The sequence below is a fragment of the Calonectris borealis genome, chromosome 14 (genome assembly GCF_964195595.1).
Source record: "Calonectris borealis chromosome 14, bCalBor7.hap1.2, whole genome shotgun sequence".
Classification (NCBI taxonomy): Eukaryota; Metazoa; Chordata; class Aves; order Procellariiformes; family Procellariidae; genus Calonectris; species Calonectris borealis.
Window position 1 is genome coordinate 2101342 of NC_134325.1, and position 26637 is coordinate 2127978.

General features: G+C 44.4%; 1 protein-coding gene across 2 annotated transcripts in view; it reads left to right on the top strand.

Moving 5' to 3' along the window:
* The window catches only part of TSPAN4 (tetraspanin 4), a 453873-nt gene that overhangs the window by 418642 nt on the left and 8594 nt on the right, over positions 1–26637 (top strand). For both annotated transcript variants that reach the window (XM_075162965.1, XM_075162964.1), the window contains one exon: positions 18747–18848. In XM_075162965.1, the coding sequence (XP_075019066.1) occupies positions 18747–18848 (102 nt within the window). The remainder of the gene's footprint in view (positions 1–18746; positions 18849–26637) is intronic.

Sequence of the window (26637 nt, forward strand, 5' to 3'; positions counted from 1 at the left end):
TTCCTACTAAGTGTGGGGGGGAGGAGGGTTACCTTTTGATTTTTAATATTTTCAAACTTTTAGCATAAACCGTGAGGCCTCAACATTTTATAAGAAACCCTTTTTTAATAAAAGCCAAAATTCTCAAGTATAGCTGCTGGATTCAGTAGCTGGAGTGTTATACAAACCCCCATGCAAGTACGACGTGACCTCTCAAAGTATCCCAAAGCTGGCAATATTGGTCGGAGTGCAGGGTTGCTCCTTTGGATTAGAGACTCCTGGGCAGACTAATCCCGGCCTGCAATTTCTTTAATGCTGCTGGTTTAGTTGGGATTTTTTTGTTACCTGCAGTTTTTTCAAAACGCGTTCTCTTTGGCTCTTCGCTGTTTAATTTTTAGGTTGTGCAGTCTCATCCTGGCCAAACAGGGTGTTTTGAATTCCCCTGACAGAATGAAGAAAATGTATTAAAGGAAAATGATCAATGGTGAATAACAAATAAACAGCAGATCAAGTCTCAGATTTTCCTGCTAAAACTGCCTTTTCCAGCGTTTATAAACATTGTCATGAACTCCTCACAGCCTTTCAGTACCTCAGAAAAACTTCAGAAGGCACAAAAAAGTGCACTTTGCACTTCTGTGCGTATACGTTTTATTTTCACTACAGCAACACCTGGGGGCCTCCGCTGTTGTTTTTAGGCCTATAGGATCATGTAAGGAAAACTGTGATCCCAGCTCCAAACATCTTTGAATCCCATAGGAGATGTATTGCTATTGATCCAGGTCTATTTGTATTAAGTTTTGAAATAGGTATGAAAGCAGGTCACAGTCGCGTCTGAGTGAACGCGGGCTTGGGTCGTGAATGCCAGGTGGTGTCACTGCAGCTAATCACGCCGCCATGTTTTCTGAAATGGTTACAGTTTAGGTGGTGGAAGTTTTTCAGATAATGGGGTTCTGAACAGCAGGGCTGCACGCAGGGTCCTTCTCTAGAAGAAAGACACTGCAAAACTAAAGCACCGGTAGCTAGTTTGCACAAACAGCAGCAAACAGCAGGGTGTCTGTGGCTGTCGGTGGCCGTCGCTGCTGCGCCCTGTGCTCAACACAGCCCTGGCCGTGCAGGTGGGGGTTCAAGCCGGATGCCCTGACTTTATGCGTATTAATTGGGTATAGACTGGCGACGGGGCTGGCGAGGCCGCAGCCTGCCGAGCCAGCGCTCGGTGTCTGGGGGAGGTGCTGGCAGCTGAGGGGCGGAGGAGGGTGAGGGGCAAAGGCGGTGTTACTGCTAACGGCAGTAAAGGGACCAGGAGCACCCGACTGTTCGGACTGACAAAATAACCACGGGGCATTGATTACGGAAGGTTATATTGAAGGCACTGTTTGCTGTTTTTCTACGAGTCCTGACTTTACGTCAGAGAGAATAAAATGTGTTTGCCTGTACCGAGGGAGCGGAAGCAGCACGGCGTGGAGCTGCTCACCTGTGACTCCTTAGGCTTGGCCTCTCCCCCACCTCGGCCCTGGGCGATGACTGCGGGCAGGCGCTCGCGCCGCACCGTGTGAAGGCAGGTAAAAGCAGCCTCTTCTGGACATGAGGAGAAATTTCTTTACTGAAAGAGTGGTCAGGCCTTGGAACAGGCTGCCCAGGGAAGTGGTGGAGTCACCATCCCTGGAAGTATTTAAAAGATGTGGAGATGAGGTGCTTAGGGACATGGTGTAGTGGGCATGGGGGTGTTGGGTTGACGGTTGGACTTGATGATCTTAGAGGGCTTTTCCAACCTTGATGATTCTATAATTCTAAGATGAATGCCGTGCATGTGCTGCGGGGCGGGTGAGCCCGCGTGTGGGTGGTGGCTGTGGAGCAGCTGGACATTTCCCGCAGGACCCCTGCTCTGTCAGCAGCAGCCCACGCAATACTGGGACCGGCACTTCTGAGTGTTGTCGTGGGCGAGGAGATGTGGATTTGGCAGATAGGGAACTCACTCAGAGAACTTGGGCTGTGATCTAGGAGAATTTGTGCCCCAAAATCACCAGTATCAGTTTAAAAGATCAATGCCTGAGTCTCCAGGGTGGGATGTGCTAAGTAGACGGATATGTTTTATGTCAACTTTTCTTTCAGGGTGGATTTGAAGCAAAGTTCAAGGTGCAGGGCATAGGTGACATAATATGGCATGAACAACAAAGTCCCTATCCTTGGAAAACCTTGTAGCCTTCTGGAAAGATTTTTAAATTTTAAGACCAGATGAAAAGGTTAAGGTCGTCTATGGTCCATAGCATTTCAATCAGTATTCTTGTCATCAAACTAATTACATCTGAGTTATAACTTTGCAAAATTCTTGAGCCTTGATTTACAGACATCGTTGACTGCACCTCATTCCTCAATAATTTGTTCCAAGGATTTTTTTTTCTTCACAGTCAAAATTATGCCTTGTTTCTATCTTGTATTTGTCTAGCTTAAACTTCTAACCATTAACTCTCATTATGTCTTTTTCTGGTAGATTAAAGTGCTGTCTACTGTTGAGAATTGCTTCTCCATGTAGGTACCTGAAGACTGCAATTAGGCTGCTTTTTAAACCTTGTCACTCTATTTATTTATCCAAGAGTGTTAGTCATGTGAAGTAAAGCATGCTTCTCAGTGATTGGCTTTTTCTTGTAAGTCTTCTCTAAAATCTTTTCCAATTTTCAGTAGATTTCTGAAAACATGGATATCAATTCTGCGGTGTAGAGATAATGATACAACTCAACTTTTATAGAGCTTATGTTGAATATACCCATGACGCTGTTTCCCCTTAAGTTGGCAGTGTTGCCCTCAGAGCATGTCCATCTCCATTTCCTCGGTCCTGCCACAGATTTCCTGCTTTCTAGAATATGTTTCCAGTCTTGTAGTGTGACCTCTCATCTTTGTTCCTAAACGTCTGTTCTGGTATTTGGCTGGGTAAGCCACGAGACTCTGTAACTAAGCAGGCCAAGTGATACCAGCAGATCATTTAATGCGCAGCAAGTTTTGTGTGTTACCTACAAAATTTTATTGGCAGTGATTTTTATACTTCCTTCACTAGCAATGACAAAAATATCAAATAACTTTGGGTCAAGAACCCACTAAAAACCCCACTGAATGCATCCCCTATTTTTAATAACGTTCCTTATTTGTAAATTTTACTTTTAAAAATACATTCAATGTGGCTGCACTGACTTTTCTTTCTCTTATGCCCCCATAAACCTTGAACCTGATAGCAAATTTCAGTCAAATTCGAGCTCTTTAGAGGTGTCAAAATTAGTAAGTTTAGATAGGTAGAGAGACCCAGATGAATGCCCCATGGAGAAAAAGGTCTCAGAACTAGCTCCACCAGTATTATTAGACACCAGAGAATCCAAGGGGGATGAGAGGAAGAAGACAGCTTCCAGCTTTAAGAAGAGACTTGGGATCAATGCTTCTCTTCGGCAAGAAGTCGATCTCTTAATTAGGAAAGAGGGGCTTACTTTGAAAAGTAGAAGCATGAGCAATAAATACAAAACAAGCCAGAGGCAGCTGAGGAGCATCCTCCGAGGTGTTCTTGAGACCATTGTCATGTGGCAGATCTAACCTTTTGCTTTGGTTTCTGCCCCTCTCCGAGGGACAGCTCACCCTTCTGGCAGACTGTTTCTGAATAAACCGGATCGTCGCTGACAGTTGCTCAGTCTGCCTGGATTACTTCCAGGACCTTGATGCCATTTCTAGAAGGGGCACCTGCGTACGGCAGAAACTTGGTTCAGGTCCTTAGCTCGAACACTACCTTTTTGAAGCAACAGCGCCTCTTCTAGAAGGCTTGTATGTTGGGGGAAGTCAATCGCGTGAACACAGAGAAGGTGTAAAATATAACCAAAATTCAAAAAAAAAAAAAAAAAAAAAAGAGCAGCTTTTTTGTTCCTGACAGAAATCTTTTAAGACTTGAGGTTTTGTGGAAGAGAGAGAAAGGAGATGGATTAGCATAGCTGGTTGGTAATAGGATACAGCCCGTACCGTAGGCTTGTACTGACTGGGGGGGTGGGTTGAGCTGTAGTTGATTGACAATAAGCTTCAGACGATTTGCACATTTTTAAAAGCAATTCTGGACACTAGCTACATGTTTGAGCCAAGCTAATATTACTCTAGTTTGATCTCAGTGGCAAACCAGAAGTGTTCAGAGATTGTCCAAACTAACCTTTACAAAAGTGTCAGTGATGTCTAGGTGACTGGCAGTCAATTAAGTCAAGGTGAAATTATCCAGTGGAGATAAGCCCTGTAAGGATCCTAATTAAGATGCAGCTTGTGCTTAGAACTGATTAAAAGTGATTGCCATCTGAAGGAGATGGTGGTGTGGCCAGCAGTTTTTTGATTGAGTCTGGATTATTGTGGACAGTTCTCTATATACTTTTAGATGTGACCTTGTTCAGTTCTTGTGAGGGAGGCAGGCGGAGAGGGAGCAATTCTGCAAATTTCCTTCCTTTTTGCTAAACGTTGGCTCCTTTGGATTTGGAATGGGACTCATCTCTGTCACAACATCGGCATCCCCTTTCATTGGGGAGCCTGCTTACCTCTAGTCCAGCTATATGTGGTATGCGATCTTCAAATGCTTACTAGTTTGGGGTTTTATAGGTTTAGGTGAGGGTGGCTCAATTGGGTAGTAGTGTAGTCTCTATTGGGTCCCTTGCTGCTCGCATGAACAGTATATGCTTTTTTTATGCTGGCTTTTGTTGGCTTTTCCTGACTTTTCCTGAGTGTCGTTTCCCTTCATTTGGGACTACCAGGTAGTTGAGGAACTGAGAGTGCAGCTGGGTTTGGCAGCTGGGATGTGCCCGTGTCACGTTCTGGGATATAGGAGGGCTCCCCAAGTAGCAACAGTTTGAGTTGAACCTTTCTTCAAGATTTCCAGTTTCTCCTTTCATCCAGCTTCGCTGCCATTTAGCAGGGTGTCTGCGTTCATTTGGTAAATGCCACTTTTTATGTGAAAAAATAGCATATATAATTCTGTTCTGTATGGAAATACTGCAGTCCTCCAGCACCTCGCTCAGTGAAGGTACTGTCACTTATCTCTGTTTAACATATGGGGAAACAACCGTGTTTCCTCCTCCATTCAACTTGCAGTGAGAAATGTGGCTTTTTTCTGACATTATTAAAAGTAGAGAGGGTGTTGGAAACTTGCATTTTGTGCCATATAAATGTGACTGACTGTTTATTTGTTTGTGTTCTGTTATTATGGAAAGCGCTCTCCAAGTAGTTTATTCATTTGCAGTGACTGAGTCCTAAATCATTCCATTCACGATAAAATCTGTTTTCGATGAAGTGCGGTGAAGAGCTGCAATCGTTTGTTTCGTTAAAACAAGGGAGGCATTTAATAGCAGTTATTCACTTCTGTTGCTTTTGTTACCTACCTTTCCAAGACATGTTATTCACCAGTTTGTATAATATCTCCACTGAAAAGCTTACCTGAGGATTAAAAACAGTAATGCCAGTTGCTGAAGGTCAGAACTCCCATGGTATCAGAGATGTTGTTTGGGAGAGGGAATGGTTTACAAGCTTGCATGTACCCTAATAGAAACACGGTTTGGAGCCACTGGAGACACCATGTGATGATGCCAAGTTGCTAAATGTGAGCAACTCCATTGATTGTAGTTGAGCCTGAGGAGCTGGTGTTTAGCGTAACCTGTGATTCTTGCAAGTACACATGTCTGTGTGATGGGAAGAAAAGAACATCTTTTCAAAGAAGAATATATAGGTAAGGAGATAATTACCTGTATCAGAACTAGTGTGGCCAGCAGGAGCAGGGAGGTGACCGTGCCCCTGTACTGGGCACTGGTGAGCCCGCGCCTCGAATCCTGTGTTCAGTTCTGGGCCCCTCACCACAAGAAGGACATGGAGGTGCTGGAGCGTGTCCAGAGAAGGGCAACGAAGCTGGTGAAGGGCCTGGAGCACAAGTGTGATGAGGAGCGGCTGAGGGAACTGGGGTTGTTTAGCCTGGAGAAGAGGAGGCTGAGGGGAGACCTCATTGCTCTACAACTACCTGAAAGGAGGTTGTAGCGAGGTGGGGGTTGGTCTCTTCTGCCAAGTAACAGCGATAGGACGAGAGGAAACGGCCTCAAGTTGTGCCAGGGGAGGTTTAGATTGGACATGAGGAGAAATTTCTTTACTGAAAGAGTGGTCAGGCCTTGGACCAGGCTGCCCAGGGAAGTGGTGGAGTCCCCATCCCTGGAAGTATTTAAAAGATGTGTAGATGAGGTGCTTAGGGACATGGTGTAGTGGGCATGGGGGTGTTGGCTTGATGGTTGGACTCGATGATCTTAGAGGTCTTTTCCAACCTTAATGATTCTGTGATTTTATGATTCTATGATTCTCTGGTGTTTAACCAGGAGGATATTGAGATCCTGTTCCATTTTCTTCAAAATAAAGCCAGGCAACTTTTCCAATGGTCTTGGTGAGTTTCTGCAAAGTAGCCAGATGTTCCTCCAGAGCCCTCTGTCTTTTCCCTGGATCCACGGCTTGTGCTGCCCTCTCTCTCTGGGGTGCGTTCTGCACGTCCCCCACTTTCAGGCGGAGCAGAGGTCCCCCGCGGGAGGCTCGAAGCTTGCTGTAGTGAGCCTGGCTTCGCCTGCTGGTCTGTTCCCTCCAAGGACAGTGGTAGTTCTCCTCACAGCATTATTTATTTAAAATGAGTTAATTTCAGAGAAAGCATATCTGAAGAATAATAAAGCAGGCTGTGTGCAAATCTCACTTTCCCCTAAGGGTTAACGTTCCCTGGATCTAGGAAGACCCAGCTTCTTCAATCTCTTTCCACAGAATTGCTCTTTCCAGACAAGTTTCTCTAGGCAGAGTAACAGATTTTAACCCTTCAGTGGGCTGGTTTGGTTTGGTTTGGTTTTTAATGGGTCTTTTCATTCCAGCACAGAGAAAGGTGGCTTATCAGCAGACATTTATTCCTCCTGTTCCAAGGAATCAGGAAAATTTCTTCCTCTGAGGCCATGATTTAAGCAGTGGAGCTGACAACGCTGTGTTCAGCAGAGCAGCTCTGCCACCAAGAGGTGGCAATGCCAGTGCCCGTGATGAACCACGGGGAGCTTGCGCGCCTTCCCCGTGGCCCCAGCAAGGGCCAGGTGCCACCAGAGGCCTGACCTAGTCAGGGTGTAATCGTCTTGACTTTTGCAGAGATGTATTTACCTTATGGCAGGGGACAAATTCTGTATTTTGGCTTATGTTTTCCTACCAAAGTCATGAATTTAAGAGGAAATGAACTTAAGTTACTTGGATAAATGGATTTGCAGATAGCCCACACTTAAATGGTTTGTGCGACTCGTTCATCTTCTCTTACCACAGTGGGAGCATAGGGTATGGATTGCCTTTGCTATCTCTCCTCCCCTGATATTTTAGTAGTGCTCTCTCTTATTTGAAAGCTCTCTCATTCACCTTTAAACTAAGTAAATGAGCATGGTAAATAATTGAAGCAAAGGTTGATCCCATGGGATGGCTGCAGCAAATGGCTTAGTGGGCAAATGGCCAAGTCCTTCATCTCTGTGAGTAAACTGCTGGCTTCCCCTTTCCCAGCTCACAGCATCTGCGGAGTCGTCTGTGTCCAATGTCACTGTTCCACCTAATACATAATCACACAATGGTCATTAGTTCCTACAAGGAAGGTGGCTTGTCTCCCTGCTTTGATTTGCCTCTGCACGTCCTGAAGCCTTTGTGGCAGCTAATTGGATCTGAAGCTCTATTGACATGTGCATCCCTAGGTGGTTGGGGGTTTTTTTGCCTTTTTGTTTTTTTTTTTTGGTCTGTATAGATGGAGAGAACAGGTTGTTAGCACTTGAAATACAAATGCAACCCACCTTTCATGTCTCTTGGCAAACAAAGGCTCAACAGCATGTATCATGTTAATTAGCATCCTTCCCAATTTACTTATCTGAGGTTATACTGATGGTTGTTGAGGACAAATGAAAGTGATTATCTTTTTTTTTTTAAAAAAAAAAAAGGCAAAGAGGCTGAATACAGATATCCTGGGAATATTCTCAACGTAAGCATAGGTTTTGAAAGAATGAGCGTTTCCCTTTTCCGCTGGCCTGGGCTCAGTGTACAGGGGGTTTCAATACATGAGCATAGCTCTGAGGGGTCTTTACACCCTGGCACAGGTGTGGTCCTGTAGCCACTAGAGATCAAGGCAAAATTACCGTTTACTGGGACATGCGGGAGAGGAATCGCTTTACAGGACCATGTCTGGGGAAGGACGGTTCGAGTGATTGGAGGAGGGTGGCACGGGAAGGAGACGAGGGCCTTGAGGATAGGTTGTGAGATCTGTGGGACACAAGGCTGATGTGTGAAGACAGAGGAACATGGCTGAGAGCAGCATTGGTGGGATACATAACTGGAGAAAGGGGACAGAAGCTCTTCTGTGCCAGTCATCTCTGCAGCAAGTATACGGAGAGAACCTACTACAAAAGAAGTTTCATTCTGGAAAATAAATGGCAACGTTAGGTCACGACGGCACCCAGCTTTGCTGGTGTCACTGCTGTTGAGGATGTTAGTATCATTTTTTCCCAACCAGCGTAATAATCTGAAGAAGAGCTTATTTATATGTAAAAAGAAAGTTCCTTCTACGGAATCAGCATAAGATGTATCCTGAATGCTGTGTAAATAATTAGGTGTGTCACAAAACCCATGCACTTCAGCGTTCATTCACCTGAAATTCCTCCAACGTCCTGGTGAGGCTTTTGTCACTCAAAATGCGTAATGCCCAAGAAGAATTGACTTAATATTCTGGTAATTAATTTGCAGTGTCAGTCTTTTGTGTATGTAATTGATTTGATTTACATGCCTGGTTTTACCCAGCCCTTTCCCCATATTTGCTGCACATTCAAACTCCTTTGAAACAAGAAGCAGCAAGCCAAGAATTCATGTTCAAAGTTTTTTTCCCTGTGTTCACTAAAAAGAAACAAGATTTGCATTTTTTAAAGGAGGTCTAGGACTATCTCATTGGGAAGTGCCTATGCACAGGGTGCCATACAAGAGAGAGAGCTGGATGTATGCATCCTCTTAAATAAGAAGTCAGCTGTGCTATTGGCTTCATTCTGTATGCAAGCAAAGAATGTGCAGAGCTGCACCTTAACATTTTGAGCCTGTACCTCTGAGCTAATTATGATGTACTTCATTTAAGCAAGCTTGGCGATTTGATGCACCAGTTACTCAGCTGTTGCTGTGCATAAGAACAGATTAGATGACAGCAGCCTCTCTGGCTACAGAAAAGCGTACTTTCCCCTTATACCGGCAACGATAGGAAGCTAAACATTCACTTTAAATGGAACAATGATGAAAATGCCTGTCTGTCCCTCGGACTTCAACGGAATCATTTGGACAAAATCAGGTGCAGTTTGCTGAAAACATTTGAATTTGCTCTTGCATGAAAAATTTTGAGTTGCAGAGCCTAGTGACTTGTCATACTTGTGATCTCTTGTTTAAAAAAAAGCGGCACTAAAGCCGCTGTTGGGATTCATTGGCATTTTAGTAGTATGAATAGGACAGGAATGTTTCATAGCTCCTTTCTTGCAGCCTCAGCTGTCTGCTATGTCAGGTGCTTTTGAGCACAAGCAGGTGCTGGTGGGCGGAAGACAGTGACTGAAACTGCAATTAATTGTATGCACAAACCATGGACCCAGGAAAAACTAATTTGAAAAACCCAAGTTGACTTTCTTACCAGTTTTTTGTTATAAAAACTATTGCAACTTCTTGGTTCTTGTCAGAGCGCATGGTGGGAGACTCTCTCTCTTACCATTTCACCTGCTCCAGGCCAATGCAAGATGTACTTGTCCTTCCTTTTGCTTCCTCAGTTTTACCCTCTCAGGTTAGTAATTGCATTCCTTGTCTCAGATTCTGTACAGGGCTTCATGTCCCAGGTTGGTTTTGATATTCAAATACCTACTCCAAATTATACTATTAATTTTATGGCATGAGTGGAGTCAGGTTATTCCTGTTGTACAAATAGAGAACTGAAACACAAGAAAAGCAGTGGCTTTTCAAGACTGTGTAGGAAGCCTATGGCACAGCTGAGAGGTCTCACCTCAGTTGACCCAAGCCAGCACGTGTCAGAAATGTTCATTCCTCTTTCCACTCCCAGACCATTTTCTACAATCTTCCTGTTCCTGTATTCTCCGCTTTTTCTCTGAAGTTACACAGCCAGTGCATCTCTCTTGGTATCAAACACTGCTAGAGCCAATAAACATTTCAACTAACTTATTGACTTTTGGAAGATCCGTAAAATGTTTGACTCCTGACGTAGGCTTTTGCAGTCAAACTAGGAAAAGAGAATTCACTAAGCAAGTGGTTTTCCGTATTGAAGGAAGCAATTACACAAAAACGTTAAGTCCTGGAGTTGTTTCACAGTTGGGGAGGAAGAGGGAATCCCACAGAGCTGAGCAAAGCGTCCTGGAGATGCTGTGTTACACTGATGACGCTGACAAGAAATGAGTATATTGTCCTTAACTGCCAAACATCAGCAAAACTCATGCAATGTCTCTTACTTGCTAAAATCTTACAAGATTTCTATTTATAGGCAGATGGTATAAGGAAGATTTCAGTGGTGAGCAGAGCACGTACTGCTCTCAGCTTCTTATAGACAGGCTTGGGAACATCTCATTTAAAACAAGCCTTACCTGGTGGTGCAATCAATCTCATCTCTTCTTAGCAGGCAAGAGGGCTCCCACAAACGACCTTATAGATTAGGCACTTTCTGTTTACATTCGATTTCCCACTCCCTGCTATTTGTAGAGAATGATTATCAAGGCATTAAATTAAAAGTTTTGCCCGGTGGAAAACGATTGGATATTTTGTCATTTCCTTACAGCCTCTCCTGTTCTGGTGGAGAGGCAGAGAGGTAGGGGAAGCAATCACCAGAAAGGTCAGGGATATTTACTTACCTATATTGAAACGCTGCTGAGAGGCTTTGTCCAGTTTAGGGGGCTTGTTGGGTGGAATTTTTGTTCATGATGTGATAGGGAAGCACTGAGGCTTGAAATTAAAAATCTCCATTTACCTGCAGGTTAGAAAGCTGTGGACACTGCTGGCATTCTCTGGCCTTTGCCTAAAGGCTATGCCAGAATCTAAGTGACATCCCATGTGGTCAGCAAGTTGAAAAGGAGTTAATAAGGATCTCCCCAAGAGCCTTCTTTTGGCCTTTCTTCCAGAGAGGATTACAGCAAAGCCACCTTCCCTCTCAGTGTGCTGGGACAGTGGAAGGACTTTGTCCCTTCGGTATTGGTATAGCTTCAGTTTAATCAAAGTCTTGCATCATATTAGCTGTAAATATTGATAATACCCGTGTTCTGCACAGATACCGCTTTCTGGTTTGCCCAAGAAGTTTTGCTCCAAAGCACTTTCTCCTCCTTATCAGCAGCAAAATTACAGGACGGGTCTTCTCAGGGATCAGTACTTGTCTTCCGTTTCATGCCTTAACAGTAAGTAGGTAAACTCCAAAGCCTTTCATTTAGACAGAGAGTGAAAGATCTGTCAAACCATCCCCAGGAACAGAGAAGGCTACTGCAATCCCCCATCTGTAATAGAGAGATGGAAATAATTATGAGCCTCGCTGGGTTTTTGCAGCACAGAATGTTTATGTAGTGCTTTCAGCGTGTCTGTGTCTGTGCTAAGCAGGGTTTTTGTCATTGCTGCTGTTACACGGTTTTTATCTCAGCCTCAATTATTCCTAGGTTGTCTATTCAAGGAGGCAAGGTGGAGTCTGACAGCTCTCGGTCCTCTTGAAGGATGCTGGCTTCTACAGTTGGGCTTGTCAGCCAGCCAGCCACAAATCTGCTTGGAGGCTCCGGATTTCCGAAGCAATGGGAACAAAGCTGACAGTAAAGCCTTACATGTAAATTGCTACAGCTTAAGTAGCTGTCTCAAGGGAATACACATTAAGAAGGAACCACTTTTTAACTTGGCCTGAATTTATACACAGGCTTAAGTAAAAATTTTTAAGGGATGTTTTGTCATGGCTGTAGTTTAGATGAGGCTCAGGTAGGTCCCTGCCCATTCTCTCTCACTGCATCAGCTGCTTCCAGCCACTTTTCCTGACCTCTGTGGCAGTTTCTCTCCAGTCCTGCTGCACGTTGTGTGGCTTTCTCTTCTCTAGTTCAAATACTGAGTTTCCTCCATTGCCTGAAACTCTCTGCACATGACTTGTCTACCTTAGAGTAGTATATGGTTTTTAGAAAGTCTTTTTTAATAGATTTGAGAGCCAAATTAGGGCCTAATGGAAGTCAGTGAGAAAGTATTTGTGCTGATTGCAGTGGCAACAGGATCTTAACTTACATAAAGTGCAAGTAATATGCATGCCCCGCATGCAAGTAATATGCATGCTCTTGCAGTCGTGGATTGTAGTGGATTACCACACTAAGCACCAGGACACTCTTAACTTACGTTAGTGGAAACACCACTGAAATCTGATGGCGCTGATAAGGATGAGCAAGCCTCTGCTGTGTCTGAAGCCAGAAGTTGTAGGAAGTGACATGGATCTGGTGCCAGCTTGAAGCTTACACCTCTCATCTGTTGACCAGTGAATCCCAAGGAGGAAAAAAGTTTTTCTTTGCTTCACTTCCAGATTGATAAAAGGTTCTCACTGCCTAACCTTTCAGAAACTCTTTCTTCTAAGGAAATCTCTGGTATTCCACATGACTAAAAATAGGCATCTCATTTAGAGTAACGGTTTGCCTGCTGAGAGTTTTTATTACGCTTCATTGTGCTCCTTCAGTAGATAGAGTTGTGCTTTGTGAAGGGCCTGCCTTGCATATGGGAGAACGTGCAGATTCAAATTGCAGAATATTTAACGTAGTACTTACAGTCCCTGTTTCGCGATAGACATTTTGCCTGGCTGAGGACTGGTGGCACAGAGACAAACAAGAGAAGCTGACAGATTGGTGAATGCTGGGTGGGATCGTTTATCAGGAGACGTGATGAATCACTGTGGTGCAGCATTTCATTTTCAGAAAAACTCAAATTGAAGGCAGAAGAGACAGCTGAGGGTGTTTAGTGAGTTTTCATTTAAATCAAATATGCAATTAGAATAAAGGCATATTGAACAGTTCCTGCCATTCTAAAAATATTTTGAGGAGAAACAAAATTGAGGTTAGCAGGAAACAGAATTACCTGGAGGAGCATTTGCCAACTGTGTTCCACAAATAGGTGTTGAGTTTTACTTACCCCTCTCTGGTCAAAGCCAGTAGGAATCATATGTCTAGAGCTTCAAGCAGTGCTTCAGTTAGGAGAAAAAATATCCGTCGTATCAGCTTGTACACAGGTTATTCGAGCAGAGGTCAATGTGCTTTCAATGTAGACACTGAACTAGCAGCTTGAATGAGAGAAGTGGTCGTCTTTAATATCTGTGCTCTTAGAAGTCCAAGGCTACTTCTGCATCAAGACTGATTAATTCATCAAGAAAACACATTAATGAAAAAGGTTTTGTGTAACTGGCTAGAAACGGGAGACCCAGATGGCGGGGGACTTCGTGCTGGTACCTCGGCTGCAGACAGAGGTGGCAGGAGACCGAAGGCCGATGCCTGCTTCCCCTTCCTCCTGGTGCCGAAGGGCCACAGGCTCAGTTGTGCTGTACAAGGTTACTTCTGATGATGAAGACCTTTTTGACCCTAGCGTAAGCAAACAGGAGAGCGTGAATGCTTTACGGAGTAGCTCTGTGAAAAAGAGGTTTTAAATCAGCTGCTCTTCAGAGCATAGCACTTTTCAGCGCGTTTACAGCACGCTTGGTTACAAAATCAGTTAGAAACTTCAGTAAAGGAGAACTATGTAAAATCCTACGTTTGCAATCACTCAGATAAAGACAAAGCTCTGTGTGTGTGTGTATATGTATAAAACTGTGTGAGATTTCCAGATACTTTCCCATGTCAGTGGACATGAAATAAAAAAGTAAAGCAATCTGGAGATACTGTTTCACAGCACGTGTATGCCTCTTTCAAAGTTGCAACCTGCGTAGAGATGAGAGAGATAAGGAAATGAGACACACACGTGGTGTGGGATTATAAAAAGCTTATATCCTCTTCCAAGGAAGATTCAAACAGGCACTTTCTTTTTAAAACAACAATAATAATGGGTCATACAATATGCATGACGATGTTGAGAGACTTGATGTTGAGGCTTTCTGAAATAGTAGTGAGAGAACTGGTCACATAGTGCCTGTTTTCTTGAGTAATGCTCTGCTGTTTACTCAGTTTCTGAAATATGGAAATCTGTTCCCAGTTGTGTTCCCAGTATAAAGGTCTTGCACTCTTTGTGCAAGGAAAAGTGGTTAATTTGAGGAAGAGGGGACTTGCTCTCATTTTGCCTCAGCGAGTCGCTTGCTAGTGCATCTTCTGCAGGTAAAAGGAAGGGCAGGAATGCTTGGTGAGGCAATCTCTTGAGACCATGTTAAAGCACATGTGGACTAACAAAAGGTTGTTCCTGATCTTGAAGTACTTTATAAATGTTGATCATAAGTTATTAAATAAGCTTCTATAGGCACGTTGGGGATAAAAGGAAGACTAGGGAAAATGTGGGCCCTCTCCGGAACGAAACAGGAGACCTGGTTACCTGGGATACGGAGAAGGCAGAGGTACTCAATTACTTTTTTGCCTTGGTCTTCACTGGCAAGTGCGCGAACCTCACCGCCCAAGCTGCAGAAGGCAAAGGCAGGGACTGGGAGAATGAAGAGCTGCTCACTGTAGGAGAAGATCAGGTTCGAGACCATCTATGGAACCTGAAGGTGCACAAGTCCATGGGACCTGATGAGATCCATCTGCGGGTCCTGAGGGAACTAGTGGATGAAGTTGCTAAGCCACTATCCGTCGTATTTGAGAAGTTGTAGCAGTCTGGTGAAGTTCCCACTGACTGGAAAAGAGGAAACATAATCCCCATTTTTAAAAAGGGAAAAAGGAGAACCCAGGGAAGTACCGACCTGTCAGCCTCACCTCTGTGCCTGGGAAGATCATGGAACAGATCCTCCTGGAAGCTGTGCTAAGGTACATGGAGGACAGGGAGGTGATTCGAGACAGCCAGCATGGCTTCACCAAGGGCAAGTCCTGCCTGACCAACCTAGTGGCCTTCTGTGATGGAGTGACTACATCAGTGGACAAGGGAAGGGCTACAGATGTCACCTAGCTGGACTTCTGTAAGGCCTTTGACACGGTCCCCCACAACATCCTTCTCTCTAAACTGGAGACGTATGGATTTGGACTGTCTGGTGGGTGAGGAATTGGCTGGATGGTCGCATCCAGAGGGTAGTGGTCAACGGCTCAATGTCCAGATGGAGATCCTGACGAGTGGTGTCCCACAGGGGTCTGTATTGGGACCAGTACTGTTTAATATCTTCATCAGTGACATGGACAGTGGGATCGAGTGCGCCCTCAGCAAGTTTGCAGATGACACCAAGCTGAGTGGTGCGGTCGACACGCCTGAGGGACGGGATGCCATTCAGAGGGACCTGGACAAGCTGGAGAAGTGGGCCCGTGTGAACCTCATGAGGTTCAACCAGGCCAAGGGCAAGGTCCTGCCCCTGGGTCGGGGCAACCCCCGGTATCAATACAGGCTGGGGGATGAAGGGATGGAGAGCAGCCCTGCCAAGAAGGACTTGGGGGTACTGGTGGATGAAAAGCTGGACGTGAGCTGGCAATGTTTGCTTGCAGCCCAGAAGGCCAACCGTACCCTGGGCTGCATCACCAGCAGCGTGGCCAGCAGGTCGAGGGAGGGGATTCTGCCCCTCTGCTCTGCTCTGGTGAGACCCCCCTGCAGTGCTGCGTCCAGCTCTGGGGTCCTCAGCACAGGACAGACATGGACCTGTTGGAGCGGGTCCAGAGGAGGCCACAAAAACGATCAGGGGGATGGAACGCCTCTGCTATGAAGAAAGGCTGAGAGAGTTGGGGTTGTTCAGCCTGGAGAAGAGAAGGCTTCAGGGAGACCTTATTGCGCCTTTCAGTACTTAAAGGGGGCTCATGAGAAAGATGGGGACAGACATTTTAGCAGGGCCTGTTGCGACAGGACAAGGGGGAATGGTTTTAAACTAAAAGAGGGGAGATTTAGACTAGGTAGAAGGAAGAAATTTTTTACAATGAGGGTGGTGAAACACTGGCACAGGTTGCCCCGAGAGGTGGTAGATGCCTCATCCCTGGGAACATTCCAGGTCAGGTTGGACGGGGCTCTGAGCAACCTGATCTGGTTGAAGATGTCCCTGTCCATGGCAGGGGGGTTGGACTAGCTGACCTTTAAAGGTCCCTTCCAACCCAAACCATTCTATGATTCCATGATTATTATGTTGTTATTATTATCATTGATCTCAAACAGGACATGAAGATTGCATTAACCAGGGCAGCCTGTGAGCCTGGTGAAAAGGATTATTGTGCTGAGCCACTGCATTGGTTTGCAAAGTAAAATTTGAGTGAGGAAATGCAAACTTTGCATTTTACACCCTTTTGGTAGCATGGCATTTGCCCTTCATATAAGCATCACTGTTTCATTTGACCTTATCTCCTTGATTCCAGATTAGTGGTGATACGAACTGTAGGCTGATGAAAAGCTCTCTCACTTTACAGAGCAGATTTTTTCAGGTGTGATAAATTAATATTCCAAATAGACCTTTCTCTTTCATCTTCAAGGCAACAGATCTACTAGCTAGATTTCTGTCCCCACCTGCCCTCAGCTACGCTGTTCCTCTTTACCTCTCTCCTTTCTGAATAAGAATTAGTTTTTCAACAATTAATTTGCCTCACTACCTCTGTAGGACACTAAATTTCAAAGCCTCTCTCAGACCAGCAACACAACCGTGCCCTTCCATCCTAATTGATGGCTCTGCTTGAGACCACAGCAGGTCCAGTTGAGCCACAGGGAGCTGAGGGTAAGTGAAGAGCTGAAACCCAATTCAATCTAATTCTTAAATGAATGCTAGGAATCCCCCCCACATGTAAGTTTATCATTTATTGCCTGTAATTTTCTCAACTCATTCCAAATTTAATGATAGCTTTCAGCTTTGGTTTTCTCTTCGAGTTAACATACCAATGACTATGTAGAATCTCTGCGTAAAGTCAAAAGAAGCTTACGTGATAATTACAGTGGGAGCACAGCACCCACTGTTCAAGGTAGTCATCCACGAGAAAGTGCTTGCATGATAGCTAAGGTGCTGAGATCAAGTTGTACATCTTCCTTGTAGTGTCCCAAAGCTATTTTATTAGTGCTCAGCTTGATGGTGGTAAACAAAAGTACTGCAGAGACCCAGCACAACCCTTCGCACGTACAGCAGAGATTTCTTGGGCATGATGAACTTTTGAGGTCATAGTTTTTTGTGGAGTCATATTGTTGAGTAACTTTACATTTACCCCATAATAATTATGATATTATGAGGAATTGAAAATTCCTGTTTTACACTGTAGACGATGCTTTGCATCCACTTTTTTTCCAGGAGCAAATGAAAACAATTCTGACTGAACAAAGCAGAAGGAAAATCCAAGTGTATGGGAGAAGCAGAATACCTTTTTTCCCTCTGTTAACTCAAAGTCAGCATTGGTTACTTCATTTTAGACACCCCTCAGCTGGAATGACTAGTGTCAGAGGGACAATCGCTAGAGAATACACCATGTCTGTGTTGTCCAATATGGAAGAGAGTATGTATTAACTTAGACTGTCCCCAGGAAGCAAATTGTGACTTTAATTTTGGTTTTCTTTTTGACTGTGGCAGCAGAAAGAGCTCAGAGTGGCACTGTATTTTGCAGTCAGGTTTATAGCAGACTGATGGAGAAGAAAATGGGACAGGTCTGCTCACCCTTCCTGCTATACCTCTGAGTCGAACAGACCTCTAACACTGACAAGCCCCAGGGAAGGGGGGAATGTACGGGCGTAGTTGAGCAGCACTATTCCGTGCTTTTCATTTACAACAGAAAAATCAGATTAAGCAGTGAATATCCATTTATCATTTTCTTCCTTTTTTGTGTTTGCTTGATCCTGTAGAAATGTGCGTGTATGGTTAGACTGGGAGAGAGGCACTTGCAACCATTTTGGATACTGGTGGCGACCCGCAGATCCAACAATAGCCTGCTTTACCAGCAGAGACTCTCCACAAGAAAGCACCATCTTCAACTGCAAAAGCTTCTAAAGCAGAACTTTGTACTTTCATTAAATCAACAAAAATGCATTTATTTAAGAGCAGCTCCGTTTAGTAGCTAAATTCTTAAATCCTGCCTGTCCTGAATTTTGGATAGCTCATTCCCTGCCGCTTCAATATAACAATGTCCATCCTGTAAGAAGTGGGGTACCCTGGCTGGTACAATGAACACAATTCAGAGCGTCAGTACGATGTTAATCAGCCGCTGCTGATCTCCCAGGAAGCATATGGGAGACGCTGGGGGGTACTTGGTCACAATTAAAGATATTAAGCTAAAAGGAAATGCTGTGGGTAGATGAATGTTTTCATATATAGGCCTCATTTGCAAAAAATGAGCGATTAAACTAAATCCAGTCTCTCTATAGTACTTTGGTGGCTAAGTGAGAAGGGAAAAGATGTTCTGGAGGTCTGTGACGGAAAACATGAACATTGACTCAGAACAGGAACTACTCCTCATGTTCTTTACAAAATGCAGATACCTGTAGTAGATACCAGCTCTACTGGAGAAAGGCTTTAGGAAATGGTGGTTAACGTTTTATTCATTTCAGTATAGCACTGTTGTCCAACATCTCCCTGCTCCGTGGACTTTGATTCTGAAATGTGGTACTGAGCAAATTTTGAGTTTTGTCTCTTTTATTGTTGGTTTTAGATTGACAAGTATGCTCAGCGGGATCTGAAGAAAGGGCTTCATTTGTATGGGACAGATGGAAATATTGGCCTAACTAATGCGTGGAGCATCATTCAAACAGATGTAAGTCTGAGCTTTTTTTTTCCTTCCTCCTTACCCTCTGGATTCTGTAACAGCATGTTCTGGGTGTGAACCTAATTAAACCTCCAGATCCCAAGCCAATCTCTTCCTCCCACCCAGTCAGCACATTAGCAACTAAACTCTCTGCTTTTTGTAACAAATGGTAATTTTTATTTATTTCCCCTTTGACCAGGATAGCTTATTTCTTTTAAAAATTTATATTGTGTTGATGCCTAAATATCGTATAGTTCTGGACTGTGTGGAGAGCGAAGGAGATGGTCAGACAGGAAACAAGCAGTACCTTCTCTTTAAAGTCAAAGGGACAGCTTATGTTGGAATGAAGAGCAATAGCGTAATTACAAAGAACCACTTCTTCCCCTTTTCATTTCTGTCCCGTCTCCTTCCAGTGCTATTGTTGGTTTCCACCAGTGTAGTCAAAATGGAAACTGGCCATGGTGTTTACAACCTCCTCCTACAGTCAATACATTTTTCCCATCAGAATTCAGTCTCCTCCATCACAGATGGGCTGGGAATGCTTTCTGCTATGTTGCCACCGCCGTTGCATCCTTCTGCTTCTCTGACAGCATTCTGCCAGTGTTTGTCTCATAAGAACTGGCGAACACTATGGCTGGCTTCCTCCCTCCTCTTGTCCTTGTCTGGCTTGCTGAGGAAACACCATCACTGACAGTTCAGGTTTATTAGCTCTGTCCTCCCCTTTTCATATTCAGTTCAATCAGTTCTCTTGGGAATGATCTTTCTGACGTGATTTTCTCTGCTTCTTGAATGAGGAAAAGTGCTCCAACTTTTCTCCTGCTTTAGGAAGAAGCACTTGTACTGCCTTGGCTTCACTCAAAAAATCTTGTATAGCTTTCTCAAATTCTCCTCCAGAGGCACTAGCGTGGTACAGACAGGCAGGGCTTTAGTCTTGCCTCTGACGTCTTAAATCGGCCAAAGATGATAACCCCTCCCAACGCTTCCAAGGTTATATGAACTGTTTGAGATGATGGACGGGCTACCTACCACATTCTGATACGATAAACCTGCTCGTTTACCCTTTACTTCCTCTATTGCCATTTGGGCTGAAATCCTGACCATCTTTCAGTCTGAGAGCGTCAAGATTCACATACACTCCTCTGTACGATACAAGATAACAGGAGCAGCAGGCTGCTAAGAAAAGGTCTGAGAGCTTAAAAATTTGGGGTCACTACAGAACAAAAGAACTGGTTGGCCAAGCTCCATGTGCATCTTCGGGGCTGCGGGAGCTGCCTGTATTGAGTGCAGTAGGTTGACAGCAACAGTACAGTGTGTGAAAGACAAACAGCTCAGGTCCAGCAAACAGCTAATAACCTTTCCGGTCCTGCATCCTAACAACTGCACGTGGAAGGTTCTTTCGGTTACATTTAAAAGGCCTCAGCGTCTTGCAATGTCGTTAATATTTTTCTCTTCTAATACTATGATCCAATATGAGAAGGCATCAATTACTGACAAGAGAAATGCACTTTGTGGTGCTAGCCCAAGAGCAAGCCGTGTGAAATACAGATAAAATTTTTAATATCATTGCTTATATCAAACAGTATTAGTAGTTTTACTCTTTTATACTAACTTAACTCTGCTTAGTAAAAATGTAGTAAAAATTACTAATATTAAGATGTTTGCAGTAAATATTAATCTGGTTTCAGACACACCCCAAGAACTGTTAAAAGCATATAGCAAATGTGGGGGAAAAAGCATTATTTGGAAGACTTACGAGATATAAACCCCATGCTTCTGCTCCCCCTTCTGTAAAATAGATGTAACAATATGTACTATGTCTAGTTCAGCTAGGCACATTTTTTCAAGATGTTCACAAGTTGGATTGGATTCAGAAAAGATGTAAAAGAATAATGAGAATTTTGGAAATTTACATTATGGTGAAAAATTTTAAAAGGTTTATATAACCAGGAAAAGATGAAGTAGTGAGGTGATTGCAGTCCTTAAAAAGAAGAGGGCTCTGTAATTGATCCAAGAGCTAAAAACTCAAGATACAGTTCTCTGATGGTAGGATGCCATTGCACAGCAGGATGGTGCATTCTTTTTCTTTGAAGTCAAGACAGGGTTTTTTGTCTAAAAGAAATGGTCCTGTTCAGTGACAAGCTTGGGTTTGAGGCAGGACTCAAGAGCCGGTGGTCTGTGTTGTGCTACTGATGATGCTCGATTGTCTTAACGATTCCTTTGGCCTTGAAACCTACTACAGTTTAAAGAGTGTCTTATAAGTTTCAGATGAAACTAATGTTAGCTAGGTCTTAGGAGCCCGAAAGATGATAGGAAAGTGCTGTCTCGCAAGCCATGTACAGTCATGTTACATCACTCTCTCTTCTGACGTGGCAACCATGAAATTACCATTAACTGTCTTGACAGTTCCGTAGTGTTACAGTCTCCGTGCTCCCCGTGCTGGGCACTGAGGAGAAAAGCAAAGAGCTCCCACAGATCCATTTTTACCGCTCTGCATAATTGGTTTTCACATGTATCCTTCAAAACTATTTAGGAATAGACTGTTGCAGTGGTGCAGCGAAGGCATCCCAGCATGGTTAATTATGTAAAACACTTTGCAGTTGGATAGCGCTATGTAAATGCCAAGTATTAATTTTTGTGTTCAATAATAATCGTTATCCCTTACATCCCTAATGAGAAGAGTGTAATCACTGATAGGAGGATTAGGGCAATAGAGGGCACCTGCTGAAAGGAAAGTCCCAGCCCAGGCTTTCTGTTTGCATTCTGGCTCCTAAGAGACAGCTCCCAAAAAACCCCACGTTAGAGCCAACCACGTTGCCGTGCAGGACAATGTCTCCGCGCTGACTTTTCTAAGGGGGCCGGTAGACATCGGTCATTGGTTGAGCTATGGGCCGTGTCTGTACGTGGATGGAAAACAGCGGCCTCAGAGAAAAGCATGACATATAAAAAACATGACAGTAACAGAAATCGTAATGAATCCTTCTCCCTTGGCCTCTCTGCATTCACACTCCTTTCTTTGCAAAAGTATTTTTCAGAGCTTGAGCAGAAGGGTGGCACCATGGTTAAAGTAGTAGGTCAGACATGAGGGATCTGGCAGGGTTCTTCATTCCTCCTACTATTAGCTTAGACAGAGACCATCCCCACCCCGAGTTCACTAAATACAACTGTGTATGGCAACTTTTGCTTAAAGAAGGGGGAAAAAGTTTTTCCAGAAACAGAACCACGTTTAGATGGCATTTGATTTCTGTGGGACGGGCCGATCACAAAGCAGAGGGGAGTTCTGACTGGGAGTGTGGATACCCGGAGCGCACACAGGGAGTGGTGATTACTGGGTTTCTTCTTGGAATGTGAAAGGCCTGAGCACCTTTTTTGGGGGGGGCTTTCTTCTCTGAAGCCTTTGTGCCTTGAGAAACGGTTTTCCTCTTTTTAACGGAAGCATACAATTCCTAAGTAACTGGGAACAAGGAAGAAACAGGGTCCTTCAGGCCCGTCTTTAAGGAGGAGGTTGCAGATTTGGTCCATGACTGATCTGTTCCGATGAGCGATAAAGGAGCTGGGTTGAGCTGCATACATGCAACGCATGTTAGAGGAAAAGCACTAGGCTCATTCTGTAGTCGTAGTAAGCCTCTAGGTCAGGGAGCTGTTTCAGATTAGAACATTTTATTGATTTCTTTTTAAAACCTTCAGCTAACCAAACTCACAGCCTTTCTCAATAGCGTTTCAAACCTTAAAAGGAACAGAAACACAAGCAGGTGACTTTTGCGTGTCGTGACTGAAGACTACGAAAACTTACAAAGTGATTTTAAACATGACTAAAATTCTAATAGTCTAGGATGCGTTACCCTGAACTGCATTGCACTCCTTACCAGCCAGGACTGGTTAAAGTTATAGGTGGAGATCGTTAGGAAATGAGAAATAGGCATTAATTTTTAAAATGTTGCTTCATCCCCAACATCTTTGTGATCAATATTTGAACACTTCTCCTTTTAACTAACCAGGCAGTAATTTGAGAGGCACGCAGAAAATGCATTAGCTTCACTAAAGTGAGCAAATTCAGCTCACTTTTACTGCTGGGTGATGCCTTTCATGTCTATTTAGACCACTGTAACTGCGAACAAAATTTGACCCATCTCCCTCTACCCCGGTCATTGATTCTGTTAGATCATTACTGCTGAGGTAATCCAAACCACCCATTAAACATGATTTTAGAATAAAACTATCTTATTCGACACTTTTTACAGTGATGGAGGAAGAAGGCTTATAAAAGGCACCCTACCCTGCCCCTAGTTCTCTGTCACATTCGCAAAACCGGAAAACCAGGAATTGCTAAAATCTGTCGGCAACAAGGATTGGGTGTCTGTTTATTTTCATTAACCCTATCCCAGCCTGGCTGATTTTGCAGGAATTTGGCAAAGAAAATAAGGCCTACTTAGCCTTCGATACTGGGATTGCCTGTAAAATACAATCCAACTCTTTAATATTTCTATTGCACTAAAGTAGAAACTTTGTGTTTAACAGGAATGACCAGCCCTAGAAACCCCATGCTAGAGCAGCAATTCCTTGTTAACACAAAAATTAAGCTATTTGCAAGCAGCGTCGCATTCCGTAAATACAGCACAGAGACCTCGGCGTGTTCGGTGCTGCTCGGCTGGGAAAAGCCCTCCTCGGCCGCACGACCTTTGGCTGCCTCGTTGTCTTGAGCAGCCCCTGCGTGTCCTGAGCTCTTGGGAACCGACGAGCCGCTTCAGAACCCCACGGGTAATCAACAGGGGAGCGATTTATGTCTCTTTAACAAAGAGGGAAAAAATGTGTTTTGACAGCTCGGGAGACAGAGCCTCCCACGTGAAACCTGTGAAACAAACAGCAGCGTATTGTCAGTATTCCTGGAAATGTTCAGCAGCAGGAGCTTAGATACTCAGAGGCATTTGACAAGCTTTTGCTTGTTTGAGCAACTCTGCCGCACGCTGTACGAGTGTCCCCAGAACTACTACCCGATTGTCACCCGACAGTTGTTGATGTGGGCAGGCACAATTGCATCTAATCACGCATGCTCCTTCCCAGCCGCAAGCCCTAAAATCAAGTGGCCTGAGGTGTCCGAGTCAACGTGTCTTAAAGTTACTGCTATTCAAGTCAGTAGCTGACATTTTTAACAGATTACCCCCTTTAAAGTATGTTAGTCTCGGTACCCCAAAATAAGCACTATTGGTTTGTAATTGTTTCTAAAAAATATAAGTGTATTGTTCCCTGTTGAAACTAGGAACAGAACTGATCAGTTAGGCACCCTTGTCTAATTTTATCACTTAACTAGTAAAGGGAACAAGACAGGACTCTAAATGTGACCAAAAAACGAATGTGGTTGTAGCAATAATTAAGTCTGCGATTGCTTCGTGGCAGTCAGCCAGTTTAACTTTCTGGCACCGGCAGAACATCAGCCTGTATAGAAGAACACAAAGTCTGCTATAACTGGCTACGACAAACTGCTGGTGACAGAAATTATCCCTCATGTGACCTGAGCTTTCCCCTTCCTCCAAGTGTAGGACTGCCTCCAACTATCCTGCTCAGAAACCCTGTCAATTTTAAAAGGAGAACATTGCTCTCAAATCTAAGAGGACTCTCAAAAATCCTCTTATTTTGCTCTTTGTCCTCAATATTCCTCTTTCTTCTAATAGTCCCTCATCTCCCTCAGCAATTTGGCTACTTATTGTTCAGCTTCATGCACACAGGATCAATCAGTCGCTTGTCACATGATCGAAAATCACTGTCACACTCTGTTCTTTATTTGGGCTCTACAGTGAAGTCTCTGAATTTACTGAGCTCTCAGCTTATGCATCTTTTTGGCTTCTAGCTGGACCCCTTTGCTGAATCTATACTGGTGACCCATTCAATCCCAGTGCAGCTTGTTGCCTTGTTCTTGCCCCTTTGACCTCCTGCCACGGGTCAGTGCCGCTGCTCCCTAGAGACCGTTCACCGGACTTCGTCTTCATTGAACGCTGCTCGCTCACTTGCTCGTGCGCTCTCTGGTCCCTGTGGTGGTAGTGCTCTTCTGTGCTCGTCACCTCCTCTTCTTCAGGATTGTGCATCATCCGCTGCTTAATTCCATCGCTCCTTCTTCCTTTGTCTTCCAAAGACACGACCTCTCTTCCAGTTATAGTTCCAGACATTATTTCTTCCAGTCCCAAGACTATTGAGCCTCATGCTACTTCACTCTTTTTTACCCTTCATCTTTCCTTAGCCCTTCCTCCCATTGCTGGGACTGCCTTCTCTCCCAGCAGCGGCAGGCAAGTGTCGATACTTAATCCTCTGCTCTTGTACAATACTCAGAGGATCTGCGTGGGCAGGCAGCGTGTGTCCCACTGCAGCTTGTCTTTGCAACTGCATCCCCTCCTACTTCCACCTGGCTTACCAGGACTCTTTGGCGTCCCAACCCTAGATCATGGCCCCGCCACCTTCTGCTTCACAGGCTCCATAGAACAGCCGTCCTCAACCTGTTAGTGAGCCCTTAGCTACAAAACCTGTCCTTCATCTCCTTAGTCTGTCAGACTTTGACACCCTCAGCCATGCGGTATCATGGGGAGAAGGGGTCTAGCCCCGATTTATGCGAACTTGTGTCACTTGTGTTTGGCCAGAACATCACTCAAATGTCTCAGCCCCTACCGCCGCACTCTCGACATCACAGATGAGCCACGTTTTCAAGGCTTGCTATTTACAAGCTGTCACTTCTCACTGTCTGTCAAAGAGCTGCCTCCTGACTCTAATGGTGACAGCCTGCAAGACCTTCTTGTTAGATTTCCTGATAAACCGGCTTTTCTCAAATGCATGCCATGTGTTCCATGCCGCTGCTATCTGCTTTTGGGACCCGTTACGCACGGAGCTCCTGTCTTGTGTGCAGAGGCAAAAAAAGAAAGTCACAAACTTTTTTTACTTTCAAGTCGGTTTGTAGAAAATGAAGCCTGTAAACTACAAATCACACAGTTGCAAGCTAAGGATTGATTCCTGCCATGGACCAAATCAGAATTCTGAGCAGAACCTTGGGGGGATAGATGTTAGTCCGGGAAAGATTTCTGACTTTTGCTTGACAGAAGAAAAACAGTGCTGTGAGCACGGAAACGTCTCTATCGTGGACAACTTTCTGCGAGTGCTTGAAGCACCGTATGATGCGGGAGGCAACGCGTGACACCTCTGCCCTCTATTGGTCTCGAACGGCAGATCTTGTGTCTGCAACAAGACCTGAACACTCAGCCCTTGTGCCCCAGACTCTACAACTATTAGAGAGAGAGAGATATATAGGGAAAACTCTCCCTCAGGCCAGCGTAAACATCAGGATCTGAATTAGGTCCTTGGTCCTGGTGATGCAGACATCTGCGTGATTATGAGTCTATCAGAAAGGAGAGCAGCGGTCTTTATAGGGATGTGAAAAATACTGTACAGGCTTATATAAAATCACATTTAAAAAATAAGATCTTGGCAAGTCATTTTGGGCCTAAGTAGGTGGCTGGCATAGCCTTGAAAAAGTGTGAGGTACCGCCAGCAGAGAGCAGTTCTGCAGCCCAGTGCCGTCTTGTTTTGCTCATTAGTGGCCAAGTGTCTAAATACCGACAAATTGATACTTTTGTTAGCACAGGAGTGACAGATGGTGTATACATCTATATGGCAATGAGTCTTAGCTTATTCTGTATCACAGGAATATACCAGTTCCCAGAGGGGGAAGGATGGTCACAGAGCCATTCCCTGCACTGTTATGTACATTTCCTATACATTTCACCCCGCTACCGAAGTGGAACAAACCTTCTGATTTAGCACT